Source organism: Eschrichtius robustus, chromosome 20 (assembly GCF_028021215.1).
Source record: "Eschrichtius robustus isolate mEscRob2 chromosome 20, mEscRob2.pri, whole genome shotgun sequence".
Lineage (NCBI taxonomy): Eukaryota > Metazoa > Chordata > Mammalia > Artiodactyla > Eschrichtiidae > Eschrichtius > Eschrichtius robustus.
In genome coordinates this window covers 21,087,006-21,106,047 of record NC_090843.1, presented here as the reverse complement: position 1 = coordinate 21,106,047, position 19,042 = coordinate 21,087,006, and the positions used below count along the sequence as shown (strand labels likewise).

The 19,042-nt window shown below is 52.7% G+C and overlaps 3 protein-coding genes across 7 annotated transcripts; 1 reads left to right on the top strand and 2 right to left on the bottom strand.

Moving 5' to 3' along the window:
• Nucleotides 1-632: 632 nt before the first annotated feature.
• On the top strand, nt 633-5,605 carry PSMC3IP (PSMC3 interacting protein). Its single transcript, XM_068530570.1, has 8 exons — nt 633-685; nt 774-874; nt 1,065-1,154; nt 3,750-3,861; nt 4,348-4,493; nt 4,614-4,667; nt 4,800-4,859; nt 4,941-5,605. The coding sequence occupies exons 1-8, from the start codon at nt 652-654 to the stop codon at nt 4,995-4,997; spliced, it is 654 nt and encodes a 217-aa protein (XP_068386671.1). The 5' UTR covers nt 633-651; the 3' UTR covers nt 4,998-5,605.
• On the bottom strand, nt 5,211-13,820 carry MLX (MAX dimerization protein MLX). 4 transcript variants are annotated; one of them, XM_068530568.1, is made up of 8 exons: nt 13,736-13,820; nt 12,748-12,784; nt 12,163-12,252; nt 11,778-11,884; nt 11,423-11,522; nt 11,136-11,235; nt 10,569-10,770; nt 5,211-6,348 (listed from the first exon to the last, which is right to left on the bottom strand). In XM_068530568.1, the coding sequence occupies exons 1-8, from the start codon at nt 13,775-13,777 to the stop codon at nt 6,292-6,294; spliced, it is 735 nt and encodes a 244-aa protein (XP_068386669.1). In that variant the 5' UTR covers nt 13,778-13,820; the 3' UTR covers nt 5,211-6,291. The 4 variants fall into 4 exon arrangements, with proteins under 4 accessions (XP_068386669.1, XP_068386667.1, XP_068386670.1 ...); XM_068530566.1 differs by having other exon boundaries at nt 13,574-13,818; XM_068530569.1 differs by lacking the exon at nt 12,163-12,252.
• Nucleotides 13,821-14,563: 743 nt separating this feature from the next.
• Nucleotides 14,564-18,645, bottom strand: COASY (Coenzyme A synthase). 2 transcript variants are annotated; one of them, XM_068531303.1, is made up of 10 exons: nt 18,556-18,645; nt 17,457-18,164; nt 16,684-16,898; nt 16,310-16,441; nt 15,976-16,165; nt 15,827-15,891; nt 15,551-15,635; nt 15,293-15,390; nt 15,058-15,204; nt 14,564-14,956 (listed from the first exon to the last, which is right to left on the bottom strand). In XM_068531303.1, the coding sequence occupies exons 2-10, from the start codon at nt 18,151-18,153 to the stop codon at nt 14,897-14,899; spliced, it is 1,689 nt and encodes a 562-aa protein (XP_068387404.1). In that variant the 5' UTR covers nt 18,154-18,164; nt 18,556-18,645; the 3' UTR covers nt 14,564-14,896. The 2 variants fall into 2 exon arrangements, with proteins under 2 accessions (XP_068387404.1, XP_068387405.1); XM_068531304.1 differs by lacking the exons at nt 14,564-14,956; nt 15,293-15,390 and having other exon boundaries at nt 15,118-15,254.
• Nucleotides 18,646-19,042: the final 397 nt, after the last annotated feature.

Below are 19,042 nucleotides of genomic sequence, written 5' to 3'. Positions count from 1 at the left end.
GGCTTAAGAGCAGCCCCCTCCCAACCCTACCTTCAACCACAGCATGTGCTGAGCGCCCCCTGTGTGCGAAGCTCGGTAACGGGCAAATAAAGGCAGCGTTATTCTTTCCAGGGCGCTTACCCGTTCTATTGTCTTCATAACCCCCCCTCCTGGAAACACCTCTTGTTGCCGTTTTACAAAAAATGAGGAAAACCGACTGAAAGGTTTGGGCCGTGGGAGGGGACACGTCCGTAGGTAACTGGCCCTGTGACCTTCAGCAAGTCGCTTGCCCAGCGGGAGTTGATGCTGAGGTTTCTTTCCGTTCGAATACTCAGCCCAGTTCAAGGTCACGAGTGCTCAGCGGCCGCTAGAACTGGGTCCCGAAACTTCAGCGCGTGATTCCCTACAGCCCTGGTTCCAAGGGGAGTAAGGGAGAGGTTCGAAGCGCGCGCCCCGCCTCTTCGGCAGAGACCGGGACCCGGCAGGCGAGACCCGGGCTCCCGAGTTCCCGGCCGAGCTGAACTACGGTGTCCGGGAAGGGCTGCTTCGCTTCTCGCGAAAGCTTCCCTCCGCCAATCACCACTTGAGGCCAGCCCTGTACATCGCCGGAAGGAGTCGTTGCCCCGAGCAACTGCAACTTCCGGCTTTCGGAGTTTGGTGGCGGTAAAGGACATGAGTAAAGGCCGGGCGGAAGCCGTGGCGGGAGGTAACGGCCGTGGGCGCCGGGAGACCTCGGAGGAGGGCGGGCAGGGGTCGGCTGAGGGAGCCTCTCCCTGCCTCGTCTCTCTCCGTAGCCTCCGGGATCCTGCTGAGGTACCTACAGGAGCAGAACCGGCCCTACAGCGCCCAGGACGTGTTCGGGAACCTGCAGCGGGAACACGGACTGGGCAAGGCGGTGAGGACCCTCTCCTGGGATTCCTCCCCTGGGACCCCTCGAATCAGCCTGGGTTCCTCCCCTCCCGAGGCTGCCATTCTAGGCTTGGCCTTCCTAAGGCTCTTCGGGCGCTTCCCGCATCATTGGTGACATTCCCCAGCCCGGGCCCGTAGTCACTCCCCCGACTTCTCCGCCCCCTCCCCTCTGCCAGGCGGTGGTGAAGGCGCTGGACCAGCTGGCCCAACAAGGCAAGATCAAAGAGAAGATGTACGGCAAGCAGAAGATATACTTTGCTGACCAGGTGAGGGAAACGCGCAGATTAGCACGTGTGTGAGAGTCCGTCATTAGGTGAATCAGTCCCTGGTATGAACTCTCTTTGGGAGAATTGAAGCATCCTGTGAAATTCACCAGTCTTAGGCCATTAAAAGGGTCCCAGCCAGCCTTTATGTCAAAGTGCGGACTCCCTTTGCTGTCATCCAAACTTCACGAGATTTCCAGACTTGAAATATGATAGAGGACAGAAGATCCTGAGTTGTTGCTATCGAGGTCCATTTATCCTTGGAAGTTCTTATTCCCAATCATCTAGATGAGAACCACCGTCTGCCAAATTATTTTCCTTCTGTCTCCACCCTCTTCCGTAAACACATGTGACATTAACTTTTTATCTCCAGCCCAGACCCCCCCAACCTGGATGCCTTTCAAGCCGTTCAGAATCAATATTGCCAAAGTAGAATGCCTCATCTCTCCCCTAAACTGGTTCCTCTTGTATTCTTCTCCCTTAATGGAATCGCTCTTCACCCAGGCCAGAGACTGGGGAGTCATTCTTTTTTTTTTTTAATTTGTTTATTTTGGCTGCATTGGGTCTTAGTTGCGGTGGGGGGCTTAATTGCCCCTCGCCCCCCCGCACGAGGGATCTTAGTTCCCCGACCAGGGATCGAACCCCCATCCCCTGCATTGGAAGGCGGATTCTTAACCACTGGACCACCAGGGAAGTCCCTGGAGTCATTCATTCATTCGTTTATTTATTTCTGCGTTGGGTCTTCGTTGCTGCGTGCTGCGTGCGGGCTTTCTCTAGTTGCGGCGAGTGGGGGCTACTCTTCGTTGCGGTGTGTGGGCTTCTCATTGCGGTGGCTTCTCTTGTTGCGGAGCACAGGCTCTAGGTGCGTGGACTTAAGTAGTTGCAGCACGTAGGCTCAGTAGTTGTGGCTCACGGGCTCTAGAGCGCAGGCTCAATAGTTGTGGCGCACGGGCTTAGTTGCTCTGTGGCATGTGGGATCTTCCTGGACCAGGGATCAAACCTGTGTCCCTTGCATTGTTAGGCAGATTCTTAACCACTGCGCCACCAGGGAAGTCCCAGGGAATCATTCTTAACTTCCCTTATTTCACATGCCTAGTCAGCCATCAAGTCCAGTTGTTTTCCTCTTCTTGAATCCATCCTCTCCTTCTCCAGCTGCCACCACTGCTCTAGTTCAGGTACTCCTCATCTATTGCAATATCCTCCTAACTCTTGGCCTCCTTAAACATATCTTAAACATTGCAGCCAGAATAATCTATGTACATACAAATCTAGTCATGCCATTTCCCTACTGAAAAGTCTAGTGCTCCCTAGAACAGATAAAAGGCACTTGGAGACCTGGCCCCAGCCTGCCTCTAGCCTCTCCTGTCCCTGTTATTTCTCCATCAATACTAGACCATTTAGATGGTCTAGTTTTACTCCTGTGGCCTTTGCTCATTTTCCTTCCTCTGCTCAGAGTTTTTGAGTCCCTTCTTTCTCTTCGCCCGGCTAACTCTTACTCATCCCTTAGGATTTCACGCAGGCATCACCTCCAGAAACCTTCCCTGAATGCTATGAGCTAACTGCCTTCTTCGGGCACTTACCTCTTTTGAGGCATACTCTATTGTAATTGACTTATCACTTGTCTCCCTCACAAAACTGAAGCTGTTCTGGGGCAGACCCCATTTCTCATCTTCCTTTACTCAGTAACCCCACAGGATTTAACATCCACCGTCAAGGCTAATTATCCTAAAATAGGTTTCATTATATTACTGCTCTATTGAAGATCCCTTAAAGAAGTTGGCAGATTTTTTTTTTTTTCTGCAAAGGGCCAGACAGTTAATATTTTTATGCTTTGCAGGTCAGATGGTCTCTTGTCCCAGTTACACAACTGTCACTAGTACTCAAGTCTGCCACTGTAGAGCAAAACCAGCCATGGACGATATGTGAGCAAGTGGATGTGGCTACGTTTCCAAAAATTTTTTTCAAAAACATGCATCTGGCAGGATTTGGCCTGCAGGTTGTAGTTTGCTGCCTCCTGCCCTAATGGTTTACCTCACCTGAATGTAGAGTCCAAACTGCCCGGGCTGGTATTCCCATCCTTTCCATTCTGCTTCCCATCACCACTGACAAGACCCCACTGAGCCCCAGCACAGGCCTTTTCTAGCTGTGGTCTCATGGGAGGGGTTCCTCAGACTTCACTGGTATCCTTTATCTAAATACCTCCCACCATGCCTCTTCACCTGTCCAGATTTCTTCCTATTGTGGAAGCCCATAATTAGGTATCATCACCTTGAGACGAATGTTCCTTTACTCCTTCAGCCCAGTGAGTGGTTTTGCCAGTAACCTGAAAGATATTCCTGTCCTATTATTCAGTATCCTGCACCTCGAAACCCCTTGAGGACAAGTATCAGGTTTCAACTTGTTCTTTTACAGCTTTTTTTGAGTGGACTGGTACTAAAGTGAATGCTCAAAAGTACCCTCTCACTATCTTCCCAGGCCCTCTGGAGGGTTGAGGAGTCCCAGATTCTCGAGTGTGTATGAATGTTGCCCTCCCAAATGTGGGTTCCCTTCTTGTTTCTCCCATCAGCCTGCTTCTATTCTTCCTTTTGTCTCTGGCAGGAACAATTTGACATGGTTAGTGATGCTGACCTCCAAGCCCTGGATGCCAGAATCGTGGCCCTCACTGCTAAGGTGCAGAGCTTGCAGCAGAGCTGCCGCCACACAGAGGCTGGTAGGACTGGGCAACCCCCAGAAGGTACCCCTAGTGTCAGGGTCGGGTCAGTCTGAGGTCAGGAATTACCAAGTGAAGCGTTTGTTGACTGCAGTGTTGTCTTCTTGCAGCCAAGATCCCTTTGCTGGGCTGCCATAGGCATTACCTTAAAATCAGTGTCTAACAACTAACGGCTCTTGAAGACAAATGGGCAAGACAGGTATTTGCCTTCCCTACTGTATCAGTATACAGTTCCCACACTTCCCTTTACTCTGCTTCTTTAACTGACTACAGCTAACAGTCTACTCAAACTCATTCCCCTCAACTGTGTAGATGGGGAAGGAAAGAAAACTAGAATAAACTGACAATTCTGTAAGCCTTAATCTCTTGAGGATTTCCAGAATACGGGACCCATTCTGGACCCTGTGTGTAGAGCCCAGAGCAAGGTGGAGGCCTGGTCTTCTACCTCAGGGTAGCCAGTGACCTCTCCGGGGGATGTGGTTTTAGAGCTGAAGGAGTTAACTAGTGCCCTGACCACACCGGAGATGCAGAAAGAGATCCAGGAGTTAAAGAAGGAATGTGCTGGCTACACAGAGAGACTGAAGACCATCAAAGCGGCCACCAACCACGTGACTCCAGAAGAGAAAGAGCAGGTGGGTGGGGAGGGAGTGGGGAGCAGGGAGGGCTGCCTGTGCAGGTTCAAAGTGAGGAGGGTTGACCCCAGCAGCTGCTGTGGGGCTGAGGGTGTCAGAAGAACCTGTTTCCCTGTCTAGGTGTACAGAGAGAGGCAGAGGTACTGCAAGGAGTGGAGGAAGCGCAAGAGGATGGTAAGTGCGGGGGAACTCTAGGCAGGCCCTGGACGATGGCAGCCACCGGGGAAACAGCTGCCCCGTATCATGGACCCGTCACGCATGCCGAGTACTGCCCATCTGAAAGGGGGCGGTTTTGTTTCTTGTCAGGCAACAGAGCTGTCTGATGCAATCCTTGAAGGATACCCCAAGAGCAAGAAGCAGTTTTTTGTAAGTGGTGTTCTCCCTTCCTTGCTCCCCTGGGGCTTGAGTCCAGGGAGGTCTCATTCATTTGTCTCGCTGCCCCCCCAGGAGGAAGTTGGGATAGAGACAGATGAAGATTACAACCTCAAGCTCCCAGATCCCTGAGGCCCTCCGGCAGGCCTGGGAACGGAGATGTCCTGGCCTGGCTGCCTTGTTTAGGTCAGCTTTGTTGTTGTTGCTGCTGCTGGCCACTTTTGAGCACACACCAAAGTGCTGGGTGGAGCACTGGTGGCCCGGGGAGGATGGTTTCACTCATTTCATTGCCCACATTTTGACTGCCTGAACTTAACAGTTAGATGGGGAACAATGCAAAAGGAAAGCGTTTGGCAATATTTATTGTAATATAATTTGATATAAAAATATTTAATTTCCTCTGGATAATCAAACCTCCCAGATATCAAACCTGAGGAAGGCAAAAGAGAGCTTGGGGGACAAGGGCAGAGAGAGGCTACTATACACAGCATTCAAGGAGCCCAGGGCCTCACCCAGGACTCTCCTGGGCTCTACACTCCAGGAGACCTTTAGAAAATCTTCTCTACCCACCTTCACCCCACCCCAAGTCCTGGGAGAAATACAGGCAGCCCTGAGATGGTAGAGACCCAGATACACCTGACAGAAAGCCTGGGAGTGGTCTTGAGGCCAATTTTCCAAAATTGTAACTTTAGCAAAATTGCATTGTTGGTGTTTAGAAAAATTAAAAAATTTAATACGTAGTGTTGTGTCACATTCGACTTTGCTGTGCAGTGCTACTGCCTGTGGGGACACAAGAGGGCAGGAGTGGGTGAGGAGGTTGCTTCCCTCTACCACCCAGAGTAGAGGGCAAGGGCAGGAACCTGGCAGCCCTGCCCTGAGCTGGCCAGAGAAAGCTCTGGCCTCACCTCGGGCTGACCAGGCAGCCCTAGCCTAGGCATGACGCCACCTTTCACCCTTCAAGGCTGTGAGAGTATTTTCTCTTACTCCTTTCTTCCCATCCAACTACTGCCAAAATGGCCAAACTTGGGCTAAATGTTGGCAGAGAGACCAAAACAGGCAAACAGTAGTTACCAAACGTGAGCAGAAATCTGAGGCTTAGAAAAAGGGAGAGGCCAGGAGCTTTTTAGGGTTCCCAGAGCAGACCCCATCCCGAGGACTTCTATGGGGAGGGGGAAAGACTAGGTAGGTTTGAGATCTATGGTCAGTATAATAAATTAATCAAAGCTTTCATAATAACCCTCCCCCCTCCCCAGCCCCACTGAAGATGGGGCCGAGGGGGAGGGGGGAGCTGGGGAGCCAAACACTGAGGAGAAAGCAGCTGACTGGTGTGCAGTGTCACAGTCCAATCTCATAAGCCCAGTGGCTCCACGGCCAGGTAGGAGACTCAAGGCCTCTTGCTGGCTGTTCTGCAGGTTCCAAGAGCTGGTCAGTAAAGCTGGTTCTTCAATTGATGTAGAACACCAATCACAATCTCCCGTAGGGTCTGGTAGGGGCAGCAGAGAAAGAGAGAGATCACGCTCATGGAGGGCAGAGAGCCGCTCAGCGAGGGCAGAGAGCCGCTCAGTGACGCCTGCCTGAGCCAGGTGTGCTCTTTAGAATACAGTTAAAACAAAAAACCTGGGAAGCACTGATGTCTACAGTTTGCAAATGCCCCCAAAACAGGATGGAGTCAGTCAGTCAGGGATGGAGAGATGCATTACTATGTGATAAAGCAAATACAAAAAAGGTTAATGATAAACTTTAGGTGGGTGATATATGAGTGTTCATTATAAAATTCTCTCAGTGCTGCAGTATGTTTACAGTGTTTCACAATAAAAATGTTGTTGGGACATGCTTTCAGCTGAAAGCATTTCCTCTAAGATCAGAAACAAGACAAGGATGCCCACTTTCACCACTTTTATTCAACATAGTTTTGGAAGCCCTAGCCATGGCAATCAGAGAAGAAGAAATAAAAGGAATCCAGAAAAAGAAAAAGGAAAAAAAAAAAAAAGGAATCCAAATTGGAAAGGAAGAAATAAAATATCACTGTTTGCAGATGACACAATACTAAACATGGAAAGTCCTAAAGATGCCAGCAGAAAACTACTAAAGCTCAGCAACGAATCTGGTAAAGTTGCAGGGTATAAAATTAATGTACAGAAATCTCTTGCATTTAAGTATCAAAGAAAAATTAAGAAAAAATCCCATTTACCATCACATTAAAAAGAATAAAATACCTAGGAATAAACCTACCTAAGGAGGTAAAAGACCTGTACTCTGATAGAAATTGAAGATGACACAAACAGATAGAAAGATATACCATGTTCTTTGATTGGAAGAATCGATATTGTTACAACGACCATACTACCCAAGGCAATCTACAGATTCATTGCGATCCCTGTCAAAATACCAATGGCATTTTTCACAGAACTAGAACAAATAATTTTAAAATTTGTATGGAAAGACAAAAGAACCCAAATAGGCAATATAATCTTGAGAAAGAAGAACAGAGCTGGAGGTATCATGCTCCCTGGCTTCAGACTATACTACAAAGCTACAGTAATCAAAACAGTATGGTGGGCTTCCCTGGTGGCACAGTGGTTAAGAATCCACCTGCCAATGCAGGGGACACAGGTTCGATCCCTGGTCCAGGAAGATCCCACATGCTGCAGAGCAACTAAGCCCGTGTGCCACAACTAGTGAGCCTGCGCTCTAGAGCCCGTGAGCCACAACTACTGAGCCTGTGTGCCACAACTCCTGAAGCCTGCGCGCCTAGAACCCATGCTCCGCAACAAGGGAAGCCACCGCAATGAGAAGCCCGCACACCGCAATGAAGAGTAGCCCCCGCTCACCGCAACTAGAGAAAGCCCACGCGCAGCAACAAAGACCCAAAGCAGCCAAAAATAAATAAAATTAAAAAAACCAAAAAAAACAGTATGGTACTGGCACAAAAACACAGAGATCAATGGAACAGAATACAGAGCTCAGAAATAAACCCACACACTCATGGTCAATTCATCTACAACAAAGGAGGCAAGAAAATACAATGGAGAAAAAGCCTGTTCACTAAGTGGTGCTGGGAAAACTGGACAGCTACATGTAAAAGAATGAAATTAGACCATTTTCTCACACCATATACAAAAGTATAATAGATTAAAGATCTAAATGTAAGACTGGATACTATAAAACTCCTAAAGGGAAACATATGCAGAACACTCAGGACATAAACTGCAGCAATATTTTTTGGATCCATCTCCTAAAGGAAATAAAAGTGAAAATAAACAAATGGGACCTAATTAAACTTAAAAGCTTTTGCACTGCAAAGGAAACCATTGACAAAACGAAAGGACAATCTACTGAATGGGAGAAAATACTGGCAAATGATATGACTGATAAGGGGTTAATATCCAACATATATAAACAGCTCATACAACTCAACAACAAGAAAATAACCAAGGAATTCCCTGGCAGTCCAGTGGTTAGGACGCGGCACTTTCACTGCCGTGGCCCGGGTTCTATCCCTGGTTGGGGAACTTAAGATCCCGCGAGCCACATGGTGTGGCCAAAAAACAAAAAACAACCCGATTAAAATGGGCAGAACTGAATAGACATTTTTCCAAAGAGGAAATGCAGATGGCCAACAGGCACAAGAAAAGATGCTCAACATCGCTAATCATCAGAGAAATGCAAATCAAAACCACAATGAGGGACTTCCCTGACGGTCCAGTGGTTAAGAATCCGCCTTCCAATGCAGAGGACGCGGGTAAGATCTGGTCGGGGAACTAAGATCCCACATGCCACAGGGCAACTAAGCCCAAGCGCCACAACTACTGAGCCCGTGAGCTTGAGCCCATGCGCTGCAATGAAGAAGAACCCGCATGCTGCAATGGACCCAGCGCAGCTAGAAAAAAAAAAACCTCAATGAGATATCACCTCACGTCTGTGAGAATGGCGATCATCAAAAAGAACACAAATAACAAACGTTGGTGGGGATATGGAGGAAAGGGGACCCTTGCACCCTGTTGGTAGGAATGTAAACTGGTGCAGCCACTGTGGAAAACAGTATGGAGGTTTCTCAAAAAACTAAAAATAGAGCTACCATATGATCCAGCAATTCCACTCCCAGGTATATATCCAAAAAAACCAGAAACACTAATTTGAAAAGATATACACAACCCAATGTTCCAGCAGCATTATTTACAACTGCCAAGATACGGAAGCAACCTCAGCATCCAGCAACAGGTGAATGGATAAAGAAAATGTGGTGTATATATATACAATGTAATATTACTCAGCCATAAAAAAAAGAATGAAATAATGCCATTTGAAGCAACATGGATGGACCTAGAGATTATCATACTAAGCAAAGTAGGTCAGAAAGAGAAAAACAAATACCATATGATATCACTTATATGTGGAATCTAAGTATGACACAAATCAACATCTCTACGAAACAGAAACAGACTCTCAGACACAGAGAACAGCCTTGAGGCTGCGGGGGTTGGGGAGGTAGGGAAGGGAAGGAGTGGGAGTTTGGGATTAGCAGAGGCAAACTTCTGTATATAGGATGGATGCATAAACAACAAGATCCCACTGTAGAGCACAGGGAACTATATTGAATATCTTGTGACAAACCATAATGGAAAAGAATATGAAAAAGAATATATAAAACTCAGTCACTTTCCTGTATGGCAGAAATTAACACAACACTGTAAATCAACTGTACTTCAATAAAATTTTTAAAAGTACCAAAAAAACCCTGCAAAAAACCGAGATGAATGGATAAAGAAGATGTAGTATACACACACACACACACACACACACACACACACAATGGAATACTCCTCAGCCAAAAAGAAAAATGAAATTTTGCCATCTGCAGCAACATGGATGGACTATACTAAGTGAAATAAGTCAGAGAAAGATTCCACATATAAGTGTATGACATTACTTATATGTGGAAACTAAAAAAATACAACAAACTAGTGAATATAACAAAAAAGCAGCAGACTCACAGATACAGAGAACAAACTAGTGGTTACCAGTGGGGGGTGGGGCTGAGGGGCAATATTGGGGTTGGGGAGTGGGAGGTACAAACTACTGGGTGTAAGGCTGCAAGGAAGTATTGTACAACATGGGGAATGTAGCCAATGTTTTTTGTAATAACTGTAAATGCAGTGTAACTTTTAAAAACTACATTTAAAAAAATGTTGGGAAACAAAAAAGTGAGAATCTCCGATACAAGTCAAGCCTCAGAAAAAGCAACCAGGCCTCAAAAATGGAAGACTCAGTGCAACCATTAACACACTCTCCATTACAAATAATAATTAGAAACCCCATGGAAAGCTACTTTAGTGGGCCTGGGGGTGGGGGCCAGGAATCTTTCCAAAAACCCCAAGTAAGTGTGCAGCAAGTGATCAGGGCTTACGTGCTGGGCGGCCGAGGAGGAGTGCCTGAGGCTGCCATTACTTGCCACTATGTGGGCGAAACAAAGGCCAAGAGCTAGGCCTTGCATTAGTGAGTGCTCAAATCCTTCTTGCCAAATGAAACCTTAACAGGAAAAACTGGGCTAGAAAGCAAAGGGGGAAACAAGAATACTGAAAGTTGTAGAAATATCCTCAAGAAACCTAAAACCTGCTACCCTGTCTCTCTGAACAAACAATGGCTTGGGCCACTGTGCCTGAGGGAAGACCCCCCAACCCCGTGTCCACTGCTGCCCCATACCTGAGGCTTACAGTGCTCCTCAATCCAGCTGAAGACACAGGCCGACAGCTCCTGGAAGCTGGCCACGGAGATAGAGGCATTGAAGGACTGGAAGAGGGAGTCCATGATGCCTTGAAACACATTGAACTTCACCTGGTCAGAGACCTGGTCCTCCCCCTCATGGGGGTTGTCCTGGTGTGCCTTCACAATCTGCTCATAGTTCCTGAAAGCGAACAGGCCAGGCCTAAGGGGCTGCAGCAGCTCTACCGGCCCAGGAAGAATAACAGCGCTACCCTACGTACTCCCCTGGGAAGGAGATTCCCAGAGAGCCTTGGGGAGGTATTCAACATCAGCTAGATATTGCTTCTAGGTCAGAAGTGGTGACCCACCCTCTCCAACCTTCCCTTCATTAATCCCACAGGCGTTTCCAGAGTATCTGCTACAGTTGGGATAGAGTCCTGCCTACCACATGAGTGAGAATATTATCTGACGTGGCCTTTGAACAAAGGGAAGGGCGTGAACTGAAGAGGCCTCAGAGTCCCCTCAGAACCAGAAGCCCTGGTTCCCCCAGCCCAGCACCCCCCTTACACTTTCATGATCTTTAGGGCCATGACGTCCTTGCGTAGCGTGGATACCTCCTCCTCCTGCTTTTTCTTCTCCTTGTGCAAAAACTGGATGTAGTCAATGGCTGGAGTGGGGGAGGGAAGAGGGGGTGGGCACAACCAGAAGGACCAGGCTGATTGTGTTTCCCCTTCCCCCAGACCCCACCTCTCCTGTTACAACCACCCCACCAGGGACAGGCCAAAAGCGGCTCTGAGGCGCTAGCCTTCACAGCCCCCTTGGCTCCAAGCCCTCCACTGCTCTCCTGGCCATACTCTTCTGCAGAACGATGGCCTTGCTGAGCTTTTGGGAGCCAATGGAGAAGTCCTGCTGCTGGCAGGTGGGAACGATGGTCTGTAGGTCATCATAGCCTCTCTGTGGAGAGAGCAGGGGACATGGGTTCCTTAACTGAGGGGTTAAGGCAAATGGGCACAAAGTTTTTCCTCCATGATACCAAGTTCCATGCTCACTCACTCAAAGGGGGGTGGGAAGGAGGGAGAAGTTCATGTCCAGGGCCTAGACTAGCTGCCCCCAAGCCTGCTTGGGACTGCCTGACGGGGTCAGGGCAGAGTGGATCTGAAGTGTGCAGCGCCCTCCTGCGCTGGCTGAGGTGCAGGCCTCCCCAATCACCTTGATGGCATCCCTCCTCTTCTGCTCAGCCTGAGTGTGTGCTCGCCGCCGCCGGTCCTTGTAGGACTCCTTGTAGGATTCCTGGTGGTAATCGCTGTCCTCGTCATCTACGCTCAGAGTTGGGGGCAGGAAGAGGTCATTCTGGGGCCCAGTGGGGCCCATCTAGCCCACTTTTTCCCAGCTGGGAAGAAGAACCTGGTACCCAGAGATGGCAGAGAGATACAAGAATCTAATATCCCAGATGAGGTGAGAGATGGCGATACCCTGCTTCTAGCACTAGGGTTCCAGCGCCTCCACGTGGATGGCTGGAGCTGCCCTGTCTAGGAAAGATACTAAAATGAAGGCATATCTGGTTCCCCCGAGTGGGGGGGACGTTGCTGCCTACCTGTGTTGGGGACAGAAGAGGCACTGGTGGAACCGATGCTATTAGCTCTGGACACTACACTCCCCTTGCGGGTGCTTTCTACAAAAAGCCCTGGAAAAGAGAAGCCCCAATCACTAAGGGGTAGGATAGAGGGAGGGGCCCTGCTAGGCCCTCAGACACCTGTGGGCATAATGGCTTCCTGGGCCTTAAATACTGACCTCTCCCCTTCAACCCAAAAGCCAGCCATACTGGGCCACCCACTTCCTGTCGTGCCATTCCACAGTGCTCCTGTCTCTAGTGTCTACACTGCTCCACAGACCTGCAGTGATACCTCCTGGCTCACAAAGTGGCATCTGGGCGTGATGATGGTGAGTGACCAGCTGTCACTACTTCCATCACATCCCTGCTCCAGGACATAGGGAACTAGGTGTCACCCTCGGATGCTTCCTGCCCCCGTCCTCCAGCTCCTCCTCCCTCGCTGCTCAGGCCCCCCTCAGCTCAAGGGCAGTGGACTGTGCTCAGGTGTGACTGGCAAGGCCACTTAAATCTATAGGGCTGAGGTGGGAGTGTCCCTCCAGAGCTGAAGACGGTGGGGGAGGCACTCACCGGGGTCCAGGCTATTGTCGCTGTACGCATACTCGACCTGCGGCACCGAGCAAGGGAGAAGCCCGTCAGACCTCCGCCCCTGCGCGCGTGTGTACACACACACACCTGGGGTGCGCGAGCAGCCGCAGGATTCCCCCAGACAGACACACACACCTGGGGTGCGCGAGCAGCCGCAGGATTCCCACAGACACACACACACACACACACACACACACACCTGGGGTGCGCGAGCAGCCGCAGGATTCCCACAGACACACACACACACACACACACACACACACCTGGGGTGCGCGAGCAGCCGCAGGATTCCCACAGACACACACACACACACACCTGGGGTGCGCGAGCAGCCGCAGGATTCCCACAGACACACACACACACACACACCTGGGGTGCGCGAGCAGCCGCAGGATTCCCACAGACACACACACACACACACCTGGGGTGCGCGAGCAGCCGCAGGATTCCCACAGACACACACACACACACACACACACCTGGGGTGCGCGAGCAGCCGCAGGATTCCCACAGACACACACACACACACACACACACACACACCTGGGGTGCGCGAGCAGCCGCAGGATTCCCACAGACACACACACACACACACACACCTGGGGTGCGCGAGCAGCCGCAGGATTCACACACACACACACACACACACACACACACACCTGGGGTGCGCGAGCAGCCGCAGGATTCCCCCTGGCTAGGCCGCGGGAGCGCCGCCCCTCGGCAGGACGCCGTCCGCCCACTCCACACCCCCAGCCCTCCAGCCCCGTCCCCTCACACCCACGCGCACACGCCTCAGTTGTCTTCCCACCTTGGCACACGCGGGGTGAGAGCGGTCTTCTCTGCAGCCCCGGGGCCCGGAGAGCGGGAGTAGCTCTGGGGACTTCAGGGAGTCCCCTCGTCTTCCGGACCCCCTACGTGCACGAGCCCGACCCGCCCTCCCCTCGCCGGCGTGCGCGCCCACGGGGCTTGCCTTGACCCAGGGGTCCTCCGGAGAGGCGCCCGGCTCCGTCATCTCCGACCCACCGAACCGGAAACCTGCCCGCGGGCTGGCCCCCTGCGGCGAGGAAGCGGCGAGGCGCGCCCACGTGACCCAAACCCACCAACCCGCGGCCCAGAGGCGGGGGGCGGGGCGGGGCGGCAGCGCATGCGCGACCCGGAAAACGCCCCCGGACACCCCTGCCGCGGCCGGTGGAGACCTGGAGTCCGGCTTGGTGGCGGCGTTGACACCGGCGGTCTTGGGGCCGTCCTACCCGCCCGTCCCTGCCCTTCCTCAGGGCAGGCGTCCCAGCTGCCGCGACATGAAGCACATTCGGTGAAACGGGGTCCCCTCAAAAGGCTTGTCCGCACAGTGTCGCAGAGTTGCGCGCACTGCCGAGGCCAGCCAGCTCCCGAGGACCGGGACGAGTTCCCCGGACCTGCAGTCTTGGTCACCTCGTCCTACCCCTCCGGGGTGCAACCTCTGTGAGGCCAGAGGCCCCGCGTGGCTTGTTGCAGGATGCTCCTCCAACGCCCAGCCCAGAGTCTGGCAGGATAGTTGTGGAATTGACGCTTTCAAAGAGCCTGTTAGCCAAGTCATGCTACTTTGTAAGCTAAGCAAACTGAGGTACCTACAAAGTACAGAACGTATCCAAAAGCAAACAGCTAGTCAGTGATAGGGCCAAGACTGGTCTCAGTCCGGCTAGCTTCAAAAGCCACGCTCTTAACCACTGCATTCCTGGCTTCCAACTCAGGCCTGGGCCAAAGGGTCGCAAAGATACCCAGAGGCATTGGAGCAGGAAGTAAACACCATACAGGCAGCACCTGGCAACGTTCACCTTTAATTCTGTAACAAGTTTCAGTGTTTGCCCCGGCCCCAGCCCACCATGGGTGCCACAGATGTGTGGGCAAGAGCGAGGATGGAACAACGCTAGGGGGCCTGCTCCCCCATGAGCCACATTCTCAGTGTTGGCCAGACACTGGCAAGCTGGGTAGGCTTCCTGTGTCCAGCAGGCCCAGCCCTGCCCTGCCCAGCTTAGCACAGAGCCCTCTAGGCCCAAACTAGGGTGAGCTTCAAGGCCCCAATTCGCCGTCATCACCGGATCTCTTGTCAGCTCCAGGGGTCAGTATGGCCCCACAGAGAACTCATTGTCAGTCATGGGCCTGATGGTGCCTCGGAGATGCGCTTCTGCAGGAGGGCCCAGGCTTTCTCCACCTTTGGACAGGCCAGAATGTTGGGAAGAAAAGAGGACAGGGTCATACAAGCATCCACTGGAGACTCCCTCCCCACAACCCAGCCTTTCCCTGGGCACCAACCTGGCGCTGGGTGACATGTGGCTCCCACAAGGTGCTCAGCACCACGTGGCTCTGGTCCACAAGCTGCTGCCCACTCATCTGGCTCTGCAGCCGGCTTTGAGCCGCATCCTCACTCAGGCCATCCCTCTCCACAATGCGTCGTACAGCCTGGGCAGACAAGGCATTCATCAGCCCACTGGTTCAGAGCAGGATGCGGGCTACAATGGGGATAGAGTGGGGGGTGGGATCCAGATACCTCAGTCTCAGGGATGACAACGGTCCACACCTCATGGACCATGTTCTGCCAGCCTGCTTCAAGCAGCATGGCGGCATCAATCACGCACACATGCTTTCCTGTGGGGAGACCCCAGTCACTACCAGCAGCACCTTGCCACTTGCTACCAGTCAGAGAGCCAAGGAAACACAATCCCAGGGAAAGTGGATGGTCTGATTTAGGGTGGGGAAGCTCCCGGGGTAGATTCTGCTCAGCTGTTCCCCTGGGCTGCTCACTCACCCTCAGCCATAGCCTGCTCCATTTCCTCTCTGGCCAGCTTTGCGATAACTGGCCACATAATGTCCGTGAGTATCTTCAGCTGCTTCTGAGAAAGGGAATGGAAGGGGTGGGCAGAGTTTACCCTCCCCCGGAGGAGACGGAGCCAGCCCGAGGGAGGAGGTAGTTAGGAACAGTTGAGTGGAAACTGGCATTCTGGGCCAGACCAGAGAGGTCCACTGGGTCCCAACCTCTGGGTCTAGTAGCAGCTGCAGAGCCCTTGGAGAGGTGTGTGTTTACCTTGTTCCCAAACACCCGGCTCCCTAGGACCTTCCTGTTGATAATGCCATCTTTATGGAGAATATCTGGATGACAGAGACAGAGGATTGGGCAAGGAGGCCAGGCCACCTCCTCACTTCAGGCCACCTCCAGCCCTCCCCAGTTATTACCTGTTCCGAAGGCTTCCACAACCGGCTGGTAGGCAGGACCGCCCGGGGCATAGGCCCGGTGGCCCAGGTGGTCACTGTCGATAACATATGCCCCCAGGCCCTTCAGCCGCTGAGCTACTGAGCTCTTCCCAGAGCCACTGATGCCCGTCAGCCCAATCACGTAGAAACCTGGGGGGAGCTCTGGCCTCTTCTACGGGTAGATAAGAGGGAACCTCACAGTTACTAGGGTCCCCAGACTCAGGTTTGAGGCTGAACCCTTCAGTCTCTCCTCTCCAGCATTCCCAGCCCACCCATGCCGGGGGAAGGGGTGGGAGGCGGGGTGAGTTAGGCTTACGTGTGGAGGCCGGAGCAGGTTTCCCAGCATTTGTTGGCGGAAGCTGGAGGAGCTGACTTTGTCCTCTTCGTTTTCCTTGTGGTTTAGGTCCTTCAGCAGCTGGATCTGGTACAAGGTGAGCTCCTCCAGGTCCTGAGGCAAAGGAAGAGTGAGGAGAGAGAAGGAGTGAGATGAGGACAGATCTATCGCCTTATCCTTCCTTGCCTACCCAGAGGTAAAGCTTGCCTCGGAGGGCAAGCTGGGAAGTTCCTCCTTGCCTCTTCCCGCCACCTTGAGCCCTCTCTTCCCTCCTCTGGGGTCATGTACTTCCAACAGCCCCCAGTGGCCTTCCCCATCCCCATCCACTCCCTCTGCCAGTCTCCCTCAGGGGTTACATTCTCAAGGCGGAAGCGGTTGACGGCCATCCCCCCACGGTAGGTCTCCTCGCTGACCACCAGGAACTCCAGAGAGGGGTCAGAGCCAGCGGGCCCATAGGGGTCCAGCAGGGGGATGATATCAAAAGTCAAGGAGGGCTTGATGTCCACCAGGAACTCACTCAGATGTTCCACGCGTTCTGCGTACGGTTGGAGCAGCTCAGGGAGCAACTTGCCTGGGGAAGGAGCCCAGAAGAACAGTGAGATCTTTTTACTGGGGAGGAAGAGTGTGGGCCAGTTTAGGGGAGAGTGTCCCTAAGCATCCTATCTCCAGAGGGGAGCTGGGAGCTATGAGGAGGCAGCAGGCAAGCACAATAGTGCTGCAAGGGCTGGCGCGTGTGCAGAGAACTAGCAGTGTCAGGAGGCATCAGAGTCAGATGGAGAATTCCAAGAGCCAGAGAATTCTGAGAGGCTCCTCTGACTGCCTATGGCACTGCTACCTACATCTTACTCATCCATTTATTCCCAGGGACTCAAACTTTAGGATTCATCACCTGGAGAATATGTTTAAAAGTGCAGGTTCCTTGGCTACATATTTGGGAGATCCTGATTGAATGGTGACTAGACCACACACCTAGAAAGCTGCATTTATTCATTTAACCAAATTCCCTCAGTGCCACCTGAGTGCCAGGCTCTGTGACATTTGGGAGGGGTGGGAAGTAACGGATGGCCCCACCCTTCCTCAGTCTTGGCCTGGGGGGAGGGTAAGACTGCCCTAACTCAGTCTCACTCACTCTTCAACAGGTCTTTGTCTGCTACTCCCACCACAAGCTGCTCCTGAGCCAGGAGGCATGCGACGCTGAGCAACACCTTGTGGGCATTGTGCAGGCGGTCAAAGGTGCCACCCACAGCACCGCGCTGGTGGCCACGCACTGGCTGCTTGGCAGACCTGCCCACGGGGGAGGCTGGGCTGATGGTGGAGGGTAAGGGGACGTCCAGGGACCCCACGGGCAGAACTCCAGGCCCATAATCGGGGTATAGCAGCACCGAAGACAGTTGTGGACAACAGCTGTAACAACTGGTAGCATAACGCTCTAGCTGTTGCTTGGCTGGGTTGTACTGGCTTCCATCCAGGGTCTGGAAGTCGGTCAGCACCACTTCCGGCGGGTGGGCCAGGTTCTGGACTGAGCTGGTCAGGGGAGGGAGAAAGCTCTTGGTTCGGATATTGGTCAGCAGAATTCTAACGTCCAGGTGCCTGTGGACGTCGGCGCCAGCGTAGAGGTGCGTGATGAAATCGATAACTTCAAACGTGGCCTGCACGGGGCTGGACTGGGGCTGAGCCGGGCCCCCCAGGCTCATGCCCGGTTGCAGGTGTACATAAAGCGTGTGATTCACCAACCGGGCCGCCGAGGTCAGGATGGGGGCCAGGCGAGGGGCCAGGGAGGTCAGCGGCGTTGTCAACACCAGGAGGCCCGACCGGAATACGGCCATGCTGCCCAGGCCTGCGGACAGTCAGGGAGACGAGGCGAGGGTGACTGAGTGGTATGTGTCTGAGGCCGAAGACTGTAGGGGGGACTCGGACCCCAGAGAGGGAGACCTGGAGCAGGGATGGCGTTCCCAGTGCGGATCGAGAGGAACCCGGGGGAGGGGACAGGACCTGGCAAACGGCGCCTCGGGCCTGTGCTCTAAATCTCGGTTTTATCATTTCTCAGAGGCAGCGGTGAATTCACTGAATTGCATCGAAATCCTGGGAGGGGAAAACTCGGCAGGAGCCCCTGAGTCATAAAGCTGGGGATCCAGAAATCCTGGGCGCTCTTGCTGAGCGGCACCAGGATCTTCAAGGAATCGGAGGAGGGTACTAAAGGGGGACGCTCAGGCTCGGGTACTACTTACTGAGACCTCCTGGCCTTGGTTCCGCTTGCACCACCGCGAAGGCTTCCCCAGCCGCGACCAGTTAACATTAGTTCCGGTGCTGCGACTCCGAGCTACGGAACCTGAGAAAGGCCAAACATCTCAACTTCGGTTCGGCTAGGGATTCTCGCGAGATTTCTCATGGGGTGGGGCGTCTGCATTGCTAAGGAGCAGAGGTCGGGGGCTTGGGAGATCCGCGGAAACTTATTTCCAAAACCGAGCGTCACGGGACCTGGGCCGAGTAGGGCAAGGCGGACTTGAAAGCCCGTTTCACGGGTGCCCTTCAGACTCTGAGAGAAGAGATTGGCTTCAGCCAGGTCCCTCAGGAGACAGCGGCAAAGGCGGAACTAACACCTGCGTAAATCGCGGGGACGGAGGCGGGGGTCGTAGGGTAGCACTTAAATTAGGGCTCGGCGTCCCCAGAGCCCTCCTGGCGTCCTCCCAGTCTGAGGAGCCTCATGTGGGAGGT